The sequence below is a fragment of the Oncorhynchus tshawytscha genome, linkage group LG29, assembly GCF_018296145.1.
Source record: "Oncorhynchus tshawytscha isolate Ot180627B linkage group LG29, Otsh_v2.0, whole genome shotgun sequence".
Taxonomy (NCBI): Eukaryota; Metazoa; Chordata; class Actinopteri; order Salmoniformes; family Salmonidae; genus Oncorhynchus; species Oncorhynchus tshawytscha.
The window spans coordinates 38,625,744-38,650,494 of record NC_056457.1 but is presented as its reverse complement, the minus strand read 5'-3'; the positions used below and the strand labels follow the sequence as shown (position 1 = coordinate 38,650,494).

At 40.6% G+C, this 24,751-nt stretch overlaps 2 protein-coding genes across 2 annotated transcripts in view; both read right to left on the bottom strand.

The window, feature by feature from the left end:
* Positions 1-2,337: 2,337 nt before the first annotated feature.
* cpb1 (carboxypeptidase B1 (tissue)) lies at positions 2,338-15,978 on the bottom strand. The gene is made up of 11 exons (XM_042308860.1): positions 15,874-15,978; positions 14,690-14,765; positions 14,275-14,399; positions 8,796-8,898; positions 8,484-8,585; positions 8,064-8,168; positions 6,600-6,710; positions 6,034-6,124; positions 5,189-5,391; positions 2,887-2,971; positions 2,338-2,622 (listed from the first exon to the last, which is right to left on the bottom strand). Exons 1-11 carry the CDS (start codon positions 15,972-15,974, stop codon positions 2,435-2,437), a joined length of 1,290 nt encoding a protein of 429 aa, XP_042164794.1. The 5' UTR covers positions 15,975-15,978; the 3' UTR covers positions 2,338-2,434.
* A 3,802-nt stretch (positions 15,979-19,780) lies between these two features.
* LOC112227449 (type-1B angiotensin II receptor-like) overlaps positions 19,781-24,751 on the bottom strand; it is a 13,695-nt gene continuing 8,724 nt past the window's right edge. The window contains exons 2-5 of the mRNA XM_042308817.1: positions 24,163-24,750; positions 23,753-23,968; positions 20,769-20,881; positions 19,781-20,388 (exon numbers count right to left, since the gene is read on the bottom strand). Coding sequence (XP_042164751.1) covers positions 20,199-20,388; positions 20,769-20,881; positions 23,753-23,968; positions 24,163-24,708 — 1,065 coding nt within the window. The 5' untranslated portion in view covers positions 24,709-24,750 and the 3' untranslated portion in view covers positions 19,781-20,198. The remainder of the gene's footprint in view (positions 20,389-20,768; positions 20,882-23,752; positions 23,969-24,162; position 24,751) is intronic.

Genomic DNA, 24,751 nt, shown 5'->3' with positions numbered 1-24,751 from the left:
ACATGACCAAAAGTATCTGGACACCTGCTTGTCGAACATTTCATTCCCGAAATCATGGGCATTAAAATGGAGTTGGACCCCCCCTTTTGCTGCTATAACAGCCTCCACTCTTCTGGGTAGGCTTTAATATGGAGATGGTCCCCCCTTTGCCGCTATAACAGCCTCCACTCTTCTGGGAAGACATTAATATGGAGTTGGTCCCCCCCTTTGCTGCTATAACAGCCTCCACTCTTCTGGGAAGGCTTTCCACTAGATGTTGGAACATTGCTGTCGGGACTTGATTTTATTCAGCCACAAGAGCATTAGTGAGGTCGGGCACTGATGTTGGGTGTTTAGGCCGACGCTGGCCTTTCAGCGTTCCAATTCGTCACAAAGGTGCTCGATGGGGTTGAGGTCAGGGCTCTGTGCAAGCCAGTCAAGTTCTTCCACACCGATCTCAACAAACCATTTACCTATGGACCTCACTTTGTTCATGGGAGCATTGTCATGTCAAAACAGGAAAGGACCTTACCCAAACTGTTGCCACAAAGGAAGCACAGAATTGTCTAGAACGTAATTGTATGCTGTAGTGTTAAGATTTCCCTTCACTGCAAATACGAGCCCGAACCATGAAAAACAGCCCCAGATCATTATTTCTTATCCACCAAACATTACAGTTTGCACAATGCATTGGGGCAGGTAGCAGTCTCCTGGCATCGGCCAAACCCAGATTTGTCCTTCGGAATGCCAGATGGTGAAGCGTAATTCAAAACTCCAAAGAAGGTGTTTCCACTGCTCCAGAGTCCAATGGCGGAGTCCAAAGTCCAAGAACTTTACACCACTCCAGCTGACGCTTGGCATTGCACATGGTGATCTTAGGCTTGTGTGCAGCTGTTCGGTCATAGAAACCCATTTCATGAAGCTCCCAATGAACCGTTGTTGTGCTGACGTTACTTCCAGAGGCAGTTTGGAACTCGGTAGTGAGTGTTGCAACTAAGGTCAGATGATTTTTACGCGCTACACACTTCAGCCCACGGCGGTCCCGTTCTGTGTACTTGTTTGGCTTACCACTTCGAAGCTGAGCCATTGTTGCTCTCTACATGATGTCAAAAGCATTTGTTACATACTTTGGTTTTTCCGTTTATGTTCTAAGGGTGGACTTTAGCACGTAGGACACACCGATTAGTGTCACCTCGTTAGTCAGTATGTGTTACGCCTGTGCTGGTTGCCATCTTGTTATTGAGAAGGTGTTTCATCTGTGCTGGCACAGGTGCTACACTATATATACAAAAGTGTGTGGACACCCCTTCAAACACAGGGGGTTGGTAACACCTTAATTGGGGAGAATGGGCTCGTGGTAATGGCTGTAAGTGCTGTTATGTGTTTTGTCCTATAATTTTTGTTTTTTATCCCAGCCCCCTGTACCTGCAGTAGGCCATCATTGTAAATAAGAATTTGTTCTTAACTGACTTGCCTAGTTAAATAAAACAATACAAACATGGATCTGTGATTGGTTCCCATGCAATAAACAGACAGTAGATCTGTGATTGGTTCCCATGCAATAGACAGACAGTAGATCTGTGATTGGTTCCCATGCAATAGACAGACAGTAGATCTGTGATTGGTTACCATGCAATAGACAGACAGTAGATCTGTGATTGGTTCCCATGCAATAGACAGACAGTAGATCTGTGATTGGTTCCCGTGCAATAGACAGACAGTAGATCTGTGATTGGTTCCCGTGCAATAGACAGACAGTAGATCTGTGATTGCTTCTCATGCAATAGATAGACAGACAGTAGATCTGTGATTGGTTCCCATGCAATAGATAGACAGTAGATCTGTGGCCCAGTTATTTTCTACAGTCAGACATGAGGTGCTGCCATGGAGATAGTACTTTACTCTATGGCTGTCACGTCCTGTGTTACTGCTGCCGGACCCAAATCCTTAGGGGCGGATAGATGCCCCCTCCTCATTGGCTGAAAGCCAGGACCCTATAGGGGGCCCCTGAGCATCTGGGAATAAACCCACAATGAATCCTCAGACCTCTCTTTCTCTCTCTATTTCTCATTCCCTCTCTCACTGACTCTCTCTTTCTCTCTCTCCCTCTGTTTCTCTCACCATTCTCATTTGAATCAAGAGACAGTGCAAATAGACAGAAAATGCTACTTTGAGATGAGTGCTTATCCCAAATGATATTCCTTTCAATATGGATCATTTGAGTGTCATTTTTAGAATAGATATAGATTAATAAGTAGAGCAGAAGATACTAGCTGCTTCTATACTCAGTCCAGTAGTTCACTCTGTCTGGACCATAACTAATTGACAAAAGAAAGCATTATAATCAGAGAGGAGTTGTGAGATTAAACATATTGCTGGTTTTATTGTTTGTTGTCAAGGAGAAAACATAACTGGTGGCCCTGCTGGGCAGTGGAGGGGTTCTGCTTGGTTCCCTCTAGTACAGGTTCTTCTGCACGTGGCTGGTGATGTACTTGACGGCCAGCATGGTCTCCTCACAGGTGGGCTTGATCTGAGATTCGGGCAACAGGAAGCCATAACGCCCGGTGTCACGTAGCTCAAAAGTGTAGGAGTACTTCACCCCCAGGTCGTAGGCCCAGTCGTCAGAGCCACCGGCAGCAGGGTCTGGAGAGGAGGAGATATCGGGAGAAACATATTATGGGTGATATCCTGGAGGATTGCGCTATAGCTAGGACAGCACACTACACACTACACAGCTAAATATACATCAAATCAGAGTATGACAGGAGGCCTAATCACTCAGTCACTGTGGGTTCATATCCTGGATAATCAAATGTAGAGCTGTACTGTAGCTTCCACAGCTCTCAATAACATGCTATATGAAGCATAAGGCCACAGGCCTGGTGTAGCCATGGTCTGTATACTCACAAATGGTAGCAGCTCCTGGGCCGCTGGTGTACTGGGTTCCATGCAGACTACGGAGAGCCTTGGAAGCTCCCTCAGCAACAGTCATCTACAGCAGGAGAGAGAGAGAGAGAGAGAGAGAGAGAGCGAGAGAGAGAGAGAGAGAGAGGAACGAAGAGATTGGTGGACAGGAATACTGCCTTAGATTTAAAGCGTTAGAAATTGGCAAGGTATTTAATGTAACCCACAACGGTACAATACAGGGGTCAAACATGTTCCATCTTTAGACAATGGAAGAACTGGAAGAACCTTAGGACTATGAGTGGCTGGGTTAGAGAGGAGAGGAGGGTGAGAGGAGAGGAGAGGAGAGGAGGGTGAGAGGAGAATGAGAGGAGAGGAGAGGAGGGTGAGAGGAGAGGAGGGTGAGAGGAGAGGAGGGTGAGAGGCGAGGAGGGTGAGAGGAGGGTGAGAGGAGGGAAGGGTGAGAGAGGAGGAGGGTGAGAGGAGAGGAGAGGAGGGTGAGAGGAGATGATTGTGAGAGGAGAGGAGGGTGAGAGGAGGGTGAGAAGAGAGGACGGTGTGACGGAGAGTCAGAGAAATACACCAGGTATTAACAGCAGGAGTGTGAGAGTTGGGTAAGGACTGTGACAAAGATCTCTATAAACCACTGTGAGAGCAACACAACAGAAGAGGGCCTGGAGGCAACCTTTGTTAAGATGAGCAGCGATGATAGATCTGAAGGAGGGACTGAGAAAAGATACTAAAAATGTCCTGATATTAGAGTGGTGAAGGGAGACGAGTATTAGATATCTGTCTGGATGGGGTGGTTATAGGAGGGGTATTAGATATCTGTCTGGATGGGGTGGTTATAGGAGGGGTATTAGATGTCTGGATGGGGTGGTTATAGGAGGGGTATTAGATATCTGTCTGGATGGGGTGGTTATAGGAGGGTATTAGATGTCTGGATGGGTTGGTTATAGGAGGGGTATTAGATATCTGTCTGGGTGGGGTGGTTATAGGAGGGGAATTAGATGTCTGGATGGGGTGGGTATAGGTGGGGTATTAGATATCTGTATGGATGGGGTGGTTATAGGAGGGTATTAGATATCTGTCTGGATGGGGTGGTTATAGGAGGGTATTATATATCTGTCTGGATGGGGTGGTTATAGGAGGGTATTAGATATCTGTCTGGATGGGGTGGTTATAGGAGGGTATTAGATGTCTGGATGGGGTAGTTATAGGAGGGGTAATAGATATCTGTCTGGATGGGGTGGTTATAGGAGGGTATTAGATGTCTGGATGTGGTGGTTATAGGAGGGTATTAGATGTCTAGATGGGGTGGTTATAGGAGGGTATTAGATATCTGTCTGGGTGGGGTGGTTATAGGAGGGTATTAGATGTCTGGATGGGGTAGTTATAGGAGGGTATTAGATATCTGTCTGGATGGGGTGGTTATAGGAGGGTATTAGATGTCTGGATGGGGTGGTTATAGGAGGGGTGTTAGATATCTGTCTGGATGGGGTGGTTATAGGAGGGTATTAGATGTCTGGATGGGGTGGTTATAGGAGGGGTATTAGATATCTGTCTGGATGGGGTGGTTATAGGAGGGTATTAGATATCTGTCTGGATGGGGTGGTTATAGGAGGGTATTAGATATCTGTCTGGATGGGGTGGTTATAGGAGGGGTATTTGATATCTGTCTGGATGGGGTGGTTATAGGAGGGTATTAGATATCTGTCTGGATGGGGTGGTTATAGGAGGGGTATTAGATATCTGTCTGGATGGGGTGGTTATAGGAGGGGTATTAGATATCTGTCTGGATGGGGTGTTTATAGGAGGGGTATTATGGTCAGGGGTTATGGGTTGGGTCAGGGGTTATGGGTTGGGTCTGGGGTTATGTGTTGGTTCAGGGAATATGGGTTGGGTCAGGTGTTATGGGTTGGGTCAGGGATTATGGGTTAGGGTCAGGGTTAGGGTAGGTACTCAAAGGTGCTCAACGGTGTAAGGGTTAGGGGTTATGGGTTAGCGGGTAGGGTCAGTGTTAGTGGTTATGGGTTAGGGTCAGGGTTAGGGTTTATGGGTTATGGTCAGGGTTAGCGGGTAGGGTCAGTGTTAGTGGTTATGGGTTAGGGTCAGGGTCATGGGTCAGGGGTTATGGGTTAGGGTTAGGGTCAGGGTTCGGGGTTATGGGTTAGGGTCAGGGTTAGGGGGTAGGGTCAGGGGTTACGGGTTAAGGGTTATGGGTTAGGGTCAGGGTTAGGGGGTAGGGTCAAGGTCAGGGTTAGGGGTTATGGGTTAGGGTCAGGTTTAGGGGGTAGGTACTGACCAGCTCGCTGTGATGCTCCGCCAGCTCAAAGGTGTAGGAGTAGGGGAAGAGCAGCAGCTGAGAGTAGGAGTGGATGGTGAGGTAGGCCTTGATGGACGACTTGTTCCTACGGATGAAGTCAGCAACGTTCTTCACCTCGATCTCAGATTCGGGTGAGGAGCCACAGAATGTGTCGCTGCATGGGTTGGAGGAGGCCCCAGTGGCTGAGAGGGTGAAAGGAGAGAGGGATGGGTTAGGGTGAGAGAAGAGAGGAGAGGGGACAGAGGTTAGGGTGAGAGGGTGAGTGGAGGGAGGAGAGGGTGAAAGGAGAGAGGAGAGGGTGAAAGGAGAGAGGAGAGGGGTTAAGGAGAAAGGAGAGAGGAGAGGGGACAGAGGTTAAGGAGAAAGGAGAGAGGAGAGGGGATAAGGAGAAATGAGAGGGGTTAAGGGGAAAGGAGAGGGGATAGAGGTTAGGTTAAAGCTTATATTGGATGAATGCTATGCCTCTAAAAATGTATCTCTCTCCTACAGAGTTGAACATAGATTTAAATACAACGTCCATTAGCGCTTTGGGAATCTATACTGTATCTATATAGAAATACACTCTATACTGTATCTCTATACTGTAGAAATACACCTCTATACTGTAGAAATACACTCTATACTGTAGAAATACACCTCTACACTGTAGAAATACACCTCTACACTGTATCTCTATAGAAATACACTCTATACTGTATCTCTATAGTAATACATCTCCATACTGTATCTCTATAGAAATACACTTCTATATAGTAGAAATACACTCTATACTGTATCTCTATAGAAATGCACCTCCATGTTACAGTTTATATGACTGTACTCACTGCACCATCCAGCGTTCCAGTTTCTGTTGGGATCAGCACCGATGCAGCTGGAACTAGACATCCTGGAGCGAGTCTTTCTCCACATCCTGTTCTGCAGGTCCAAAACACACACCGAGCCCCAACATACATCCATAAGTACCCTAATTGCTGTGATACTGCATTACGTGATTTTTTAAAACTGAGCTGTCGGTTAGGGGCTCGTAAGTAAGAGTTTCACTGTAAGGTCTACACCTGTTGTATTCGGCGCATGTGACTAATATTATTTCATTTTATTTGATCACATACTGCATAATGAGTAGTTAAACACCACATTTTTGCCATCAGAAATCAGGCAGTGTCAATAATCAGGTAATGCAGTATAACAGCAATTAGTGTACTTTTGGCTAACAGCTAATGGCTAACTGCTAACTGGCTAACAGCTAACGGCTAACTAGCTAATGGCTAGCAGCTAACTGGCTAACAGCTAACTGGCTAACAGTGAACGGCTAACTGCTAACGGCTAACTGGCTAATGGCTAGTGGCTAACAGGCTAGAAGTTAATGGCTAACAGCTAAAGGAAAACGTACGCTATTGTGGGTGAAGTCGTATCCGTCGATGTTGAAGACGGGCAGAACATAGACATCCATCTGGTTTAGCAGGCCGGTCATCTCAGAGTCACTACCGTAGGTGGACAGAGCCTGGGAAGAAGGAGGAAGAGAAGGAGAGCGAGAGAGGAAGACGAGAGTGAGAGGGTTATGAATTTGAGTTCTGAACTGTTTCGATGGAGGAAGAGGACAATATACCCAGCTAGCACATAACATTCTGAGAATCATATTTTTCTTAGAGCATGGTGAGAGTGCCGTTGTCCTATGGTTATTTTGCATACAACCTTCTCACAACGTTCCGGGAACGGTGCAGGATAGTTGCTTAGCTTTGGAACATTCTCAGCACGTTTAAGGAACTTGGCAAAAAAAATGTAATTTTCTTGGTATTTCATTACCTTAACAGAACTTTTCCTAAAAGTTCAAACATGGTTATACTTCATTTTGGTAATGTTGTAGGAACGTTCTCAAACTGGTTTGACATAGGGATTTATTCTCAAATAGTTCAGAGGACGTTAATGTTCTTCTGTGGGAATTTCAGTACTCCAGCATAGTTTCCCACAGGCTTCCTCATGGTTCGATTTAAAGACTTGATCTCAAATTGTTCCGAGAACGTTAAGAAAACGTTCAATTACAAAAAACACAAGTGAACTTTAGTAACGTTCAGAGAACATTCTAAGAATGTTATTTAAAAACCAATGCATTCCGTTCTCAGCGTCAACAAACCTCTCTTTAGCCTTCATCTTGTTAAGTGTGTTCAGGTGTGTTGACCACGCCCACTAATAGGCCTCACCTGATGTTCATAGTGCTCGTTTCCTTTGACATAAAGTCTGTTTGACTAAAATGAACAGCTTTGTATGTATAAAAAAACATTCCATACTGGCTCCTTCCTGGTGGTGCACTGGACTCATTCCACGGATAGAGAACACACGGTTATAGGTTTAAATCTCACTGATACCGTGTCACAATAATAAAAGGCATGTGTTTGCATGATTAATGCCGAAGGAAATTAATTTCCTATCTGAGCTTGGAGTTAAAGATAGCACAACTAAGCTAACATTCAGTGAAAGTTAAGGAAGTTATTCAAAAACTATCAAATAACCAATAATGTCTGTTCGCAGAGCATTAATAAAAACTCCCGGGAAAACGGTCAAGGAACGAGTAAAACGTTCTCATAACCCCCCCCCCCTGCAACCTAAAAATAAACAGTCTCAGAACAAGCAACATTTTTCACTTCTGTTCACAGAACATTTTAAAAAATATTAAGGAAACATATGGCTTCTTTCCAACAACCTGTTGTGAACCCGAATTCATACATTCTCACAACTTCCAAGGAACCAAATGTCATAGCTGGGCATATAGATGATATGATATAGAATTACAGAAGTGTCATTGTGCGTCCATTGATATCCTATTAAATGAGTTATACTATGTCACTCTGAGCCTCACCTCTTTGACGAACCACTGGCAGAAAGCGGTGGAAATCCACTCCCTGGCGTGAATACCACAGTCCATGAAGATAGAGGGCTTGGTGGAGCTGGACTTCTTACCAATCTGTAGAGATACGTTTTACTAATTTAACCTTTAGTTCAACAGGTTTGTGTTGTTGAGATTGAAGTAGGCTACATGTTGTTCAATAGAGGTTACACTGGATAAGAGCTGCTACTGAATGATCCAAAATGTGAACCAGAGTAGGCTAGAACATTTCATAGACCCCTGTCCAGACTATTTCATAGACCACTACCCAGACTATTTCATAGACCACTGACCAGACTATTTCATAGACCACTGACCAGACTATTTCATAGACCACTATCCAGACTATTCAACAACAGTATCAATAAATGTTGACAATAGAGTGAGTAATACCTTGAGAACGTTCATGGGACGTCCCTCATAGGTGTTTCCGATCACCTGACGGCTGATCAGGTCGGGGTTAGAGGAGGAGATGGAGGAGATCCATGCCTGGATCTGGAGACACACATAGATCGAGGGATGAAAGAGAAAGGGAGAGAGCGGGATGAGAGAGAAAGAGAGGAGAAAGAGAGGCACAGTGGTAGTGAGAGAGATAGTATCTTACCTTGTTTCAACTGTTGTACTAGGATATATTGACAGAGAGAGAGCGAGAGAGCGAGAGACAGGGGTAGAGAGAGAGATAGAAGGATAGAGAGAGAATCTTACTTTGTCCCAACTGTTGTATTTGGTGTAGCTGTGTACTCTGGGGTCTGGGGTTCTGTTGTCCAGCTGCTCTTCCATCTGAGCCTGCAGGTCCTCAATCAGGACCCTGAGAACAGAGACAATTCCCCCATCAACATACGCTGAGTATAACAATCATCAGGAACACCCTTCTAATATCTTGTTGCACCCCTTTTGCCCTCAGAACAGCCTCAATTTGTCGGGCCATGGACTCTACAAGGTGTCGAAAACTTCCACAGGGATGCTGGCCCATGTTGATTCCAAAGCTTCCCACAGTTGTGTCAAGTTGTCTGGATGTCCTTTGGGTGGTGGACTGTTCTTGATACACATGGGAAACTGTTGAGAGTGAAAAACCCAGCAGCGTTGCAACCCAGCAGCGTTGCAGTTCTTGACACAAACCGGTGCACCTGGCATCTACTACCACACCCCCGTTCAAAGGTATTTAAAAATCTTTTGTCTTGCCCATTCACCCTCTGAATGGCACACATACACGTCTCAATTGTCTCAAGGCTTAAAAATCCTTCTTTAACCCATCTCCTCTCCTTCATCTACACTGATTGAAGTGGATATAACAGGTCAATAAAGGATCATTGTTTTCACCTGGATTCACCTGGTCAGTCTGTCATGGAAAGAGCAGGTGTTCTTAATTGTAATGTTTTGTACACTCAGTGTACATACTAGATAGTAATTAACGTATAATTAATAATAATTAGTAATTAACGTATAATATTATACTGTCAAGTTGTATTATTTTTCTTTCATTGGAAAGTCTCTTTCTTGTTTTCAGTCTTTTAAATGTTCACTTTTTCTTTCTGCAATTCAATGCCTTTTTAAATTCCACAGCCTGGACAGTCGATGTCCTTACACCACGACTGATGGCTCTTTCTACCACAGCGGAAGCATGTCTCTTAATAGGGCTAGGCAGAATACTGCCCCCTTTGGATGAATTGCGTGCCCATAGTAAACTGAAAAAAAATCTGTCCAAAATTGCTAATATATGCATATAATAATTATTATTGGATAGAAAATACTCTAAAGCTTCTAAAACCGTTTGAATTATGTCTGTAAGTATAGCAGAACTCACAGGGCAGGCAATCTCCCAAACTATTTTTGGAGTACTGAAAGTTGGGGCAACTTTGACGTCATCGCCCCCAACCTTCCCAACCAGCTATGGATCTGGGGACACTTTCTATGTCTTCCACTAGATGTTCTCATTCAGTACAGCGTTTAATTGTGCAAATCCCGCGAGTTTTGACCCTTTGGCAGGCAAAAGAGTGAGTGTCGCGAGAAAATACATGGTGGCTAGAGCGCGCTTTTTGGAACAGACCTTCCTTTGTTCCAGAATGCCTGAGAAGAAGCATGATTGTCCGGTAGAATTGAGAATTGTTTTGTACGTTTATAACATCCTAAAGCTTGATTCTGCACTTAGTTTGACCAGTTTAGTCGACATATAATATGTAATTTTGAAGTTTTGATGCGCAACTGTTCGGGACCAGAAGTAATTTTGGATGCATTTCAGCTGGAACTCGTAGCATATGCTACTATAAAGGCACACAAACTGAAACCAAACGTTATATTAGGTAAGTATGACTCCTTCCACTACATTCTGATCGAAGACCATCAAAGGTAAGGGAATATTTATGTTGTAATTTTGTATTTCTGTTGACTCCAACATAGCGGAGAAATATTGCTTACGTCTGAGCGCCGTCTCAGATTATTACATAGTGAACTAATTCTGTAACGTTATTAAAAATAAATGTGGCACAGCGGTTGCATTAAGAAGCATCTTTCTAACTATATGTAGAACATGTATATTTAGTCAAAGTTTATGAAGTTTATTTCTGTTATCTGGCGGAGCTATCTATAATTTCTCCGGACATTTTTGTGCATTTTCTGAACATGGCCGTCAATGTAAACTGAGATTTATGGATATAAACGGCATATTATTGAAAAAAACATAAATGTACTGTGTAACATGTCCTATTACTGTCATCTGATGAAGATTTTCAAAAGGTTAGTGAATTATTTTTCTTTTAATCCTGCGTTTGTGATTGCATCTTTTGTTCGATAAAATGGCTGAATATCGTCTGTGTCTTTGTGGTGGTTTGACATAAATATGTGCTATGTTTTCGCCGTAAAACATTTTAGAGATCTGACACGCAGGGTAGATGAACAAGGTGTTTATCTTTCATTTGTGCTATTGGACTTGTTAATTTCACTGTCTCTGATGTTCAGTTGCAACTCCTGATGAACTTAACGGCTGAGTCTCTTTAGCAGCTAGTTCCATGGACACACTGCCTTCAATGGACCTTGCCAGGTCAGATTACTTTCAGTCAATAGTCTCTTTAGTTTTTGCTTCACTCTGTAACCCACATACTTCCCACTGGGCAAAAAACGGTTGAGTCAGCGTTGTTTCCACGTCATTTCAACCAAAACATTCAATGTGATGACATTGAATCGAAGTGGAAAACTGATTGAAAAACTCATCCATTTTCAGATTTTTTTCACCCAACGTTTTACCTAAATCCAATGATACATCGCTGAGCAGAAAGACTATTTATATTAGTATGAAGTACTATAGTATCCAGTAATATCTATATAACAGTAATAACAGTAGTATAGTATCCAGTAATATCTATGTAACAGTAATAACAGTAGTAGATTTCTTTATAACAGTAATATCTATATATAATATCTATATTACAGTCTCCATCCCACTTTACTGCAGCAGGGTATAGACTCTGTCAGTGTGTAGTATGTATTATCTATAGGGGAATGTAGTAGTATCTATTTGTTTTTGAAAGAAAAGCACATTTTTTGTCCATTAAAATAACATAAAATTGATCAGAAATACAGTGTAGACATTGTTAATGTTGTAAATGACTATTGTAGCTGGAAAAAGCATATTTTTTTTACTTCTTAGGGACCCTTTTTTCTCTATTTCCGCCTGAATGACATGCCCAAAGTAAACTCACTGTTGCTCAGGCCCTGAAGCCAGGATATATATATATATATTAGGTACCATTGGAAAGAAAACACTTTGAAGTTTGTAGAACTATTCAAATAATGTAGGAAAATATAACACAATAGATATGGTAGGAGAAAATCCAAATCATGTTTTTTTTTTTTTTTTGAGAGACCATCCTCTTAAAGAAAGCTCATATTGCGAAATAGCTCCCTGGATGCAATTCCTATGGCTTCCACAGGGTGACAGCAGTCTATGTTCCAGGTTTCAGGCTTGTAACTTCAAAAACTGATAAGAAATAACAGTTTGTCTATGATGACACTCTTGGAAATCCGTATCTTTTTCGCGCAATGATGAAGTTGCGCACCTGCTAAAATCGGTTTCATATTGAACATCCTTCTTTCCGAAATAAATATTATAGTTTGATTTTAGGGAGTAAACAGAAACGTATTTTGACTTGTTGAAAGAACGATTACTCAAATCGCTAATGCCAACTAATCAGACTTTCTGGGATATAAAGAAGGACTTTATCTATCAAAACGACACTAAATATTATAGCTGGGACCATTTGGATGACAAATCAGAGGAAGATCTTCAAAAGGTAAGTGAATATTTAATCGTTATTTGTGAATGTATGAAGCATGTGCCGGTGGAAAAATATGTTGATGTGGGGCGCTGTCCTCAAACAATCAGATGGCATGTTTTCACTGTAATGGCTATTGTAAATCATACAGTGCAGTTAGATTAACAAGGATTTAATCTTTCAGCCAATATAAGACACTAATATGTACCTAAATGTTTAAAATCTATAATAACTATTAGAATTTATTTGAATTACGCGCCCTCCAGTTACACAGGAAGTTGTCCCGCTAGCTGGACACCGATCCATATTTTATGTAATATCTACATAGACAGAGGCCCATTATCAGCAACCATCACTCCTGTGTTCCAATGGTACGTTGTGTTAGCTAATCCAAATTTATAATTTTTAAAGGCTAATAATTGATCATTAGAAAACCCTTTTGCAATTATGTTAACACAACTGAAAACTGTTTTCCTGATTAAAGAAGCAATAAGACTGCCCTTCTTTAGACTAGTTGAGTATCTGGAGCATCAGCATTTGTGGGTTCGATTACTGGCTCAAAATGGCCAGAAACAAAGCACTTTCTTCTGAATCTCGTCAGTCTATTCTTGTTGTGAGAAATTAAGGTTATTCCATGCGAGAAATTGCCAAGAAACCGAAGAACACTGTGTACTACTCCCTTCACAGAACAACGCAAACTGTCTCTAACCAAAATAGAAAGAGGAGCGGGAGGCCCCGGTGCACAACTGAGCAAGAGGACATGTACATTAGAGTGTCTAGTTTGAGAAACAGATGCTTCACAAGTCCTCAACTGGCTGCTTCATTAAATAGTACCCGCAAAACACCAGTCTCAAATTCAACAGTGAAGAGGCGACTCCAAACTTTTGAATGGTAGTGTATTGGTCAAATCAAATCAAATGTATTTATATAGCCCTTCGTAGATCAGCTGATATCTCAAAGTGCTGTACAGAAACCCAGCCTAAAACCCCAAACAGCAAGCAATGCAGGTGTAGATGTATGTAGATGTATGTAGTAGTATCTATATGTAGCAGTATCTATATGTAGAAGCAGTGATTTAATGTACCGAAGTAAAAATACTTTAAAGTACAACTAAGTCGTTTTTGTGGGTATTTCCTATTTATATTTTTGACTACTTTTGATTTTTACTTCACTTTAAGAAAACTAGGTACTTTTTACTCCAAACATTTTCCCAGACACCCAGAAGTACTTGTTACATTTTGAATGATTAGCAGGATAGAAACATTCCTGGTCATCTCTACTGCCTGTGTTCTGGAGGACTCATTTAACACCCATGCTTTGTTTGTAAATGATGATTGTTGGAGTGTACCCCAGGCTATCCGTACATTTAAAAAACAAGAAAATTGTGCTGATTGCCTTAATATAAGAAATATGAAATTATTTGTACTTTTACCTTTACATTTACTTTTTATACTTAAGTATATTTTAAACCTACTTTTAGACTTTTACTCAAGTAGTATTTTACTGGGTGACTTCACTTTTACTTGAGTCATTCTCTATTGAGGTATCTATACTCAAGTATGACAATTGGATACTTTTCCCACCACTGTGTAGTTGTGTGTAGTAGTATATATATATATATACATATATATATATATATATGTAGTAGTATGTAGTATTATCTATATGTAGTAGTATGTAGTAGTATCTATATGTGGTAGTATGTAGTAGTATCTATATGTAGTAGTATCTATATGTAGTAGTATGCAGTAGTATCTATATGTAGTAGTATCCATATGTAGTAGTATCTTTATGTAGTAGTATCTATATGTAGTGGTATGTAGTAGTATCTATACATATATATACATATGTATACTACTACATAAAGATACTACTACATTTTCCCAGACACCCAGTATTGATACATATCGTATTACCCAGTCTCCATGCCACTCTGCTGCAGAATGGTGTAGACCATGTCAGTGTGGGCAGCAGGAACATGGAGATCCACGTCAATATCGATGGTCACCAGGTCAGCACTCTCAGGACTCCAGAAGTCCACCTGCAGAGGGAGACACAGACAGACAGACAGACAGACAGACAGACAGACAGACAGACAGACAGACAGACAGACAGACAGACAGACAGACAGACAGACAGACAGACAGACAGACAGACAGACAGACAGACAGACAGACAGACAGACAGACAGAGACAGACAGACAGACAGACAGACAGACAGACAGACAGACAGACAGACATTTCTTTTACAGCATCGTAACCAGTAACCAGGCCAGTCCAGTACAGCTTGGCTTGGCTCGGCTAAGAATAGTGAAAGGGTTTCTTATGTACCTCCATGCTGTTGGCCAGCTCCTTGATAAGGAGAACATGATCATCAAGGACAGGCTTCAGACGGAACACTTTCTCCCTGGACAACCAAGACAAGAGATTTACACCTGAACACACTTAACAAAATAGAGAATAGAGAGAGTTTTCTTGATGCTGAGAACAGAAAGTATATATTTTTAAATAGTATTTTAAGAGTGTTTTCTGAACGTTACTGAAGTTTGTTTGTGTTTCTTTTCTGAACTATTTGAGAACATTCCCAATGTCAAACCAGTTGGAGAACGTTCCTAGAACATTACCAATGTCAAACCAGTTGGAGAACGTTGCCAAAATTCAAATTAAAGGTCACACTTATATTTGGATAGTCTGTTTTTTTCACGTGTACATGCTCTAGAGATGGTCATACTAATAACAAATCTGTTGATAAACTACTGCTTAGGTTACAATTAGGGTTATGATAAGGGTTACGGTTAGGTTTAAGTTTAGGGTTAGGATAAGGGTTAAGGTTAGGGTTAAGGTAAGGGTTAGGATAAGGGTTAAGGTAAGGGTTAAGGTAAGGGTTAGGATAAGGGTTAAGGTAAGGGTTAAGGTAAGGGTTAGGATAAGGGTTAAGGTAAGGGTTAATTTTAGGGTTAGGATAAGGGTTAAGGTTAGGTTTAAAGCTAGGGTTAGTAGATAGTTAGTTGAAATGTTACTGAAAGTGTGTAGATAGTCTGATGGACTATCCATTTAAAGTTCAGTTTAGCAATTTTTTAACTGTTACGAAACATTCTGTTAAAGTAATAAAATAACCCTCAAAAAGCCTGTTTTTTTTCTATAAATGTGCTGAGAATGTTCCAAAACTATCCTGCACCACTCTCAGAACGTTGTGGTAAGGTTGTATGCAAGTTAACCATAGGACAACCACGCTCTCACCAAGCTCTAAGAAACACATGGTTCTCAGAACGTTATGCGCTAACTGGGTTATAGAACACATTTTATAGATCTCTAGGAACATTAATAAACATATCAGAATACAGTCGTCCACATGGTCATTCACAAGGTCTCCATTCATCACCAATAAGCCACATGGTAGCATAGATTGCAATGTACAGAGTCTATCTTCATAATTTTCTAAGTATATTTTTCTAAGTCGTATTCTGAGAACTTGTGATTTGAAAATATTTCAAAATAAAAGTTTGATATTTTACCCATCGAAACGCGTCACCTCAGCCAGGGCCACTGCCACAAATCCTAGAAGCAGAAGAATCTTCATCATGTTGCCAGTGAAGCTGTCTTCACCAATCCCCATCCTTTATAACTCCTGACCCTCTCCCTCTCCACCAATCACAAGCCTCTGTGCCTCGACCCTCCCCCCACTTTCTCCACCAATCCCCATCCTCATCCGAGTGTTATCTCTCTGTCTTAGAAGCCTATCTGACCACCTGTTAGCAGCAGGTGTTTGTCCAGGGATACAGTAGCTTCTCAATGAGAACCTCTTCAATGATTAACAAGCTGTGATGGAATCCTTGTAATGGGTGTTCTAGAATGGTGCGGAGCAAGGACAGCCAAGGTCATTGGTCTGTTCTGACACGTGACTTGGAACGCAGTCATATTACAACTTCTGAAAAACATCTAGCAAACGTTTTAGCAATCAGTATTGGTTGATTCTGATGATACAGAACGACCAGGTCGGTATATTACTAAGACGTTTTCTTTGACACAAGCGTGTTGAGGCGTAGGGAGGATGTGGAAATGATGCAACCTATTGGGTAGGTTACTGTACCTCTCTTTTTCCCTATTGATGAAGAAGTGCACAACAATCAGAAATCACAAGGAGATGTATAGGATTTAAACTTGTTCCATTTTATTCATATACTGTCCACTTACAGAATAGATACATATCTATGGAAAGATGCCAACATGTTTCAATAACACCAAGACAACTGATCTAACGCAGATACAGAATATAAACAGAATGTATATTTTCATCATCATCATTTCTCCCTAGAGTTGCACAGTAACTTTCCCAAAATTCCTGGGTTTTCCAGAAATTCTGATAGTAAAATTATAGGAATTAGGAGGGAATAAGCAGGAATAATCTTCCAACCAGGATTTCTGGAAAAACCTGTGAATTTTGGGAAAGTTACTAATCTCATGTGCCATACTTTACAGCTAGGCCTAGGACGTTGACTGGACCTTAAAGTTCTGTTGTGAAGACCTAGGACGATGACTGGACCTTAAAGTTCTGTTGTGAAGACCTAGGACGTTGGCAGGACCTTAAAGTTCTGTTATGAAGACCTAGGACATTGACTGGACCTTAAAGTTCTGTTGTGAAGACGTAGGTGGTTGACTGGATCTTAAAGTTCTGTTGTGAAGACGTAGGTGGTTGACTGGACCTTAAAGTTAAAGTATTTCTCCCAGACCCATGGAACACATTTAACCTCTACATGTACCAGTCTCCCTATACAAAGGCAACTATGAATACAACATATCACACATACACAGAGTATACCAAACGTTAGGAAAATCTTCCAAATATTGCCCTCAGAACAGCCTCAATTCACACGGACTCTCCAAGGTGTCGAAAGCATCCCATTAAAGAGGTAGTTGAAACAATAACAAAGGAACTCCACACCCCTTGTGGTAAAAAGGGCTGAAGAAATGTAACCACTGTCAAGCCAATTCCTCCTTTGGCCGCCTCTCCTTCCAGTTCTCTGCTGCCAATGACTGGAACGAACTGCAAAAATCGCTGAAACTGGAAACACTTATCTCCCTCACTAGCTTTAAGCACCAGCGGTCAGATCAGCTCACAGATTACTGCACCTGTTCATAGCCCATCTATAATTAAGCCCAAACAACTACCTCTTTCCTTACTGTATTTATTTATTTCGCTTCTTTGCACCCAATTATTTCTATCTCTACTTTGCACATTCTTCCACTGCAAATCTACCATTCCAGTGTTTTACTTGCTATATTGTATTTACTTTGCCACCATGGCCTTTTTTTTGCCTTTACCTCCCTTATCTCACCTCATTTGCTCATATTGTATATAGAATTATTTTTGTACTGTATTATTGACTGTATGCTTGTTTATTCCATGTGTAACTCTGTGTTGTTGTCTATGTCACACTGCTTTGCTTTGTCTTGGCCAGGTCGCAGTTGTAAATGAGAACTTGTTCTCAACTAGCCTACCTGGTTAAATATAGGTGAAATAAAATAAAATATATTACAAAAATAGCTGGTGGGACAACCACATATCACAGGCATAGTAAGTAAATGTTTTCCTCATTAAAGTAGCTATCAGCCAGGTCAGAGCTAGTATTTTTATTTTTTATTTAACCTTTATTTAACTTAGCAAGTCAGTTAATAACAAATTGTTATACACAATGACAGCCGAGGAACAGTGGGTTTTGTTCAGGGGCAGAACGACAGATTTTTACCTTGTCAGCTCAGGGATTCGATCTAGCAAACTTTCGGTTACTGGCCCAACACTCTAAACACTTGGCTAATTGATGCCCCTCAAGTGGGAAAAAATTCAAGTGCTAGAGTTTGTTCACAAAATTATTTATTTGAACGTAACTTGCTTACCACTTTTTCCATGTGGTTTCTTCCTTCACAGACTCTGTGAAATTATGACCTCTTCATAAATATTTCAATTACAGAGATCATACGTTTCATGTAGTTCTTGACCAGGTTTGCACACACTGCAGCAGGGATTTTGGCCCACTCCTCCATAATAATATATCTGTATGGTTCTAGAATGGTTCTAGAATTAAAAGACATATTATATTTGTATGTTTCTAGAATTAGAGCACATCATTTATAATATAGTTCTAGAATTAGAACACATATTATATCTGTATAGTTCTAGAATTAAAACACATATTATATCTGTATAGTTCTAGAATTAGAACACATATTATATCTGTATAGTTCTAGAATTAAAACACATATTATATCTGTATAGTTCTAGAATTAAAACACATATTATATCTGTATGTTTCTAGAATCAGAGCACATCATTTATAGTATAGTTCTAGAATTAGAACACATATTATATTTGTATGTTTCTAGAATTAGAGCACATGATTTATAGTATAGTTCTAGAATTAGAACACATATTATATCTGTATGGTTCTAGAATTAAAACACATATTATATCTGTATAGTTCTAGAATTAAAACACATATTATATCTGTATGGGTCTAGAATTAGAACAAATATTATATCTGTACTGTTCTAGAATTAGAACACATATTATATCTGTGTAGTTCTAGAATTAGAACACATATTATATAGTATAGTTCTAAAAAGAAAACACATTATATCTGTATAGTTCTAGAATTAAAACACATATTGTATCTGTACAGTTCTAGATTTAAAACACATGTTTTGTTTATGGTTCTAGAAATAGAACACATTGTCAAAGGTGTGTATGGGAGGCGGGAGTCAGGTGCAGGAGAGCAGAGTGTAGTGAACAGGCGCACTTTCATTTCACCAAATACAGCAAATAAAAACAATAACGTGCCAAAAACACGGAACATGGCAAAAATAAAGCGCCCAACAATAATCCTCATCACGAACAAACAATACACACAAAGACATGGAGGGGAAACAGAGGACTAAATACCTGCAGTAATTATGGAATGAATACCAGGTGTGTAATGGAACAAGACAAAACCAATGGAATATCAGAAATGGAGCGGCGATGGCTAGAAAGCCGGTGATGTCGATCACCGAACAAACAAGGAGAGGAGACCACTTCGGTGGAAGTCATGACACACATTATATCTGTATAGTTCTAGAATTAAAACACATATTATATATTTGTCATTCTAGAATTAGAACACATATTATATCTGTATAGTTCTAGAATTAAAACACATATTATCTATTTGTCATTCTAGAATTAGAACACACATTATATCTGTATAGTTCTAGAATTAAAACACATATTATAGTTCTAGAATTAAAACACATATTATCTATTTGTCATTCTATTTGTCATTTAGAAGAAAACACATATTATATCTGTATAGTTCTAGAATTAAAACACATATTATATATTTGTCATTCTAGAATGAAAACACATATTATATCTGTATAGTTCTAGAATTAAAACACATATTATCTATTTGTCATTCTAGAATTAAAACACATATTATATCTGTATAGTTCTAGAATTAAAACACATATTATATATTTGTCATTCTAGAATTAGAACACATATTATATCTGTATAGTTCTAGAATTAAAACACATATTATATATTTGTCATTCTAGAATTAGAACACATATTATATCTGTATAGTTCTAGAATTAAAACACATTATCTATTTGTCATTCTAGAATTAGAACACATATTATATCTGTATAGTTCTAGAATTAAAACACATATTATATATTTGTCATTCTAGAATTAAAACACATATTATATCTGTATAGTTCTAGAATTAAAACACATATTATCTATTTGTGGTTCTAAAATTAGTACACAGCTACACACTTCACCTCTTTCTCTCCTCTCTTCACATTAGACATGGCCTCCATGGCCTGCTTGTTTTTGTTGGTGAGGTGCAGTACCGTGGTAGGAATAGCTAGACATCTTAGTGCTGATGTATGGGTGTGTCCCTTTGGGTCCAGAGGGGGAACAGTGGAGCAGTCGGAACAGGTTTTTCCTGAAGTTCTGCCCCACAAAGCTGTAGAGGATGGGGTTGACACAGCTGGTGATATAACATAAGACAAGATTAAATTAGTTCAGATAAGACTTTATTGTCAATTGTCACAGAAACTGAAATGTGCTCCCCACCAGACTTGTCCTAGCCTGAAATCCATACCTGTTTTGTGCTAACATTCCACTCCCAGTACTTCGTGTCAAATGCCAAACATGTTGAGTCGACAAATGTAGTGTAATAATAGCACAAACAGACTGGTTCCAGGCTAGATTTTTCCCAGTTGGCAACAGCATCCAAACCAGCGACCTTCCGGTTGCTGGCCCACCTATCTAACCTCTAGGTAGTCTCTTGTGGACAGACGCATGTAACATCTGATGCAATCATGCAAAACTTTAGTTCCGTGTTTCTAAGATGAACTTCAAAACTACCTGTTGAGGAAGGCGATGCAGATGGTAAAGGGCATGGCCGTGTCGATGAAGTCCACCATCACACAGTTAGTTACAACCTTCAGCTGGGCCAGCAGATCCATGAAGTGTAAAACCTGAGGACAGGAACAGAAAGAGAACATTCACGGAGGAACAGGATATTAACAGGATATCAACAGGATAATAACAGGATATAACAGGATAATAACAGGATAATAACAGGATATAACCGGATAATAACAGGATAATAACAGGATATAACATAATAACATGATCATAACAGGATATAACAGGATAATAACAGGATAATAACAGGATAATAACAGGATATAACTGGATAATGACGGGATAGTGACATGATAATAACAGGATAATAACAGGGTCATAACAGGATATAACTGGATAATAACAGGATAATAACAGGATAATAACAGGATAATAACAGGATATAACTGGATAATGACGGGATAGTGACATGATAATAACAGGATAATAACAGGGTCATAACAGGATATAACTGGATAATAAAAGGATAATAACAGGATAATTACAGGATAATAACCGGATATAACTGGATAATAACAGGATATAACTGGATAATAACAGAATAATAACAGGATATAACAGGATAATAACAGGATAATAACGGGATAATAACAGAATAATAACTGGATAATGACGGGATAATGACGGAATAATAACAGGATAATAACAGGATAATAACAGGATATCAACAGGATAATAACAGGATAATAACAGGATATCAACAGGATAATAACAGGATAATAACAGGATATCAACAGGATAATAACAGGATATCAACAGGATAATAACAGGATAATAACAGGATAATAACAGGATATCAACAGGATAATAACAGGATAAAAACAGGATAAAAACAGGATAATGACAGGATAATAACAGGATAATGATGGGATAACAACAGGATAATAACATAATAATGATAGGATAATGACATGATAATAACAAGATATCAACATGATAAAAACAGGATAATAACATGACAATAACAGGATAATAACAGGATAATAACAGGATAATAACAGGATAATAATATGATAATAACAGGATAATAACAGGGTAATAACATGATAATAACAGGATAATAACAGGATAATAACATGATAACAACAGGATAATAACATGATAACAACAGGATAATGACAGGATAATCTGTTTAAAAGAATCAGTGGAACAATCCAAATCAATTCAGAGATTAAACTTTGAGGTTCTGCTGTATAAACCAAACAAGTCCTGACTGTCTTCTCAAATGTCCTATTGTCGGAGCTAGCAGGCGTGGAAATAATTGTTATTCAATTAATGGTGAAAAGAGACTCACTGTATTGCACGCTCCCATGGGATCAACATATGTGACATAGGATATATTTTCAACACGTCAGTCAGATGATGTGATAAAGACCTGAGTGGTCGAAACATTATCAAATACATCTATCATATGGAAGCATACATAGAATGCAGTGTGTATTTGGTCAATAAGTATTTGGTCAATAACAAAAGTTTATCTCAATACTTTGTTATATACCCTTTGTTGGCAATGACAGAGGTCAAACGTTTTCTGTAAGTCTTCACAAGGTTTTCACACACTGTTGCTGGTATTTTGGCCCATTCATCCATGCAGATCTCCTCTAGAGCAGTGATGTTTTGGGGCTGTTGCTGGGCAACACGGACTCCAAAGATTTTCTATGGGGTTGAGATCTGGAGACCACTCCAGGACCTTGAAATGCTTCTTTCGAAGCCACTGCTTCGTTGCCCGGGCGGTGTGTTTGGGATCATTGTCATGCTGAAAGACCCAGACACGTTTCATCTTCAATGCCCTTGCTGATGGAAGGAGATTTTCACTCAAAATCTCACGATACATGGCCCCATTCATTCTTTCCTTTATATGGATCAGTCGTCCTGGTCCCTTAGCAGAAAAACAGCCCCAAAGCATGATGTTTCCACCCCCATGCTTCACAGTAGGTATGGTGTTCTTTGGATGCAACTCAGCATTCTTTGTCTTTCTTTTTCTCCAAACACAACGAGTTGAGTTTTTACCAAAAAGTTGTATTTTGGTTTCATCTGACCATATGACATACTCCCAATCTTCTTCTGGATCATCCAAATGCTCTCTAGCAAACTTCAGACGGGCCTGGACATGTACTGGCTTAAGCAGGGGGACACGTCTGGCACTGCAGGATTTGAGTCCCTGGCGGCGTAGTGTGTTAGTGATGGTAGGCTTTGTTTCTTTGGTCCCAGCTCTCTGCAGGTCATTCACTAGGTCCCCCCTTGTGGTTCTGGGATTTTTGCTCACCGCTCTTGTGATCATTTCGACCCCACGGGGTGAGATCTTGCGTGGAGCCCCAGATCGAGGGAGATTATCAGTGGTCTTGTATGTCTTCCATTTCCTAATAATTGCTCCCACAGTTGATTTATTCAAACCAAGCTGCTTACCTATTGCAGATTCAGTCTTACCCAGCCTGGTGCAGGTCTATAAATGTGTTTCTGGTGTCCATTGACAGCTCTTTGGTCTTAGCCATAGTGAAATTTAGAGTGTGACTGTTTGAGGTTGTGGACAGGTGTCTTTTATACTGATAACAAGTTCAAACAGGTGCAATTAATACAGGTAACGAGTTGAGAACAGAGGAGCCTATTAAAGAATTAGTTACAGGTCTGTGAGAGCCAGAAATCCTGCTTGTTTGTAGGTGACCAAATACTTATTTTCCACCATAAATTCATTAAAAATCCTACAATGTGATTTTCTGGATTTTTTTTCTCATTTTGTCTGTCATAGTTGAAGTGTACCTATGATGAAAATTACAGGTCTCTCTCATCTTTTTAAGCGGTTGAACTTGCACAATTGGTGGCTGACTAAATAATTTTTTACCCCACTGTATCTATAGAATGCAGTGTGTGTAGAGGGAGTATCTTTAGAATGGAGTGTGTGTGTGGAGAGAGTCTCCTCCCACCTGGTGGGGCACCCAACACAGGAAGAAAACTAGGACAGCCGACGCCAGTATCCTCAACACCTCATCATCTCTCGACCAGGTGGTTTTCTGGATGCTCCGCGCCCTGACCAAGGCTCCACCAATCAGGCAGTAGCAGGTGATGATGATGAAGAAGGGAAACAGGAACCCAAGGATGCTCTTCATCAGGCTGATGGTGAGGAGGAGGTGCCTGGAGCCCTGAATGATGTATTTAATTTATTTGTGAATAGTGGTTGGCTGCTCCAGATGGAGACCGTATTAGATGGTCGGGATACAAACACAATGAGACTTCACACTCAACAGAAAAACTGTAGTAGCACCAATTACCACAATATCAACATTTTCCTGTTTAAGAGTCACTCAATGAAAAAATAGCCCTAATCATGTCAAACCTCAGGGTGCAGTACGCCACACGTGGTGATGTTGTAGTTGGTGATGTGCATCAGGTCTCTGGTCAGGGCCGTGGGGACGGATAGCAGGAGGGCGAAGAGCCAAACCAGGACGCAGGTGATACGGGCGTAGAGCACAGTACGGCGCTGCCGTGACCTCACCGGGTGGACGATGGCCAGGTAGCGGTCGATGCTGAGCGCGGTGAGGAAGAAGATGGAGCTGTAGAGGTTGAACATAACCAGGCCAGCGCTGGCCTTACACAGGAACCCACCGAAGGGCCACTGGTAGCCTGTGGCTGTGAAGGTGGCCCACATGGGCAGGGTGATCAGGAAGGTAAGGTCTGAGATGGCTAGGTTGAGGACGAACACGTTGGAAACTGTCTTCAGCTTCATGTAACGGTAGATGACCGCCACCACCATGCTGTTCCCCACCATGCCGATGACAAAGTTACAGCCGTACACTACCGGGATCAGGGTGAAGATGAAGTTGTGCCTCCCAGACGTGCTGCAGTTCAGAAGGATACCTTCTCCTCCCGCTGTATTCTTCATCGTTTACCAGCTGTATCCAGGTCCCAGGGCAACAAGTCAGTAC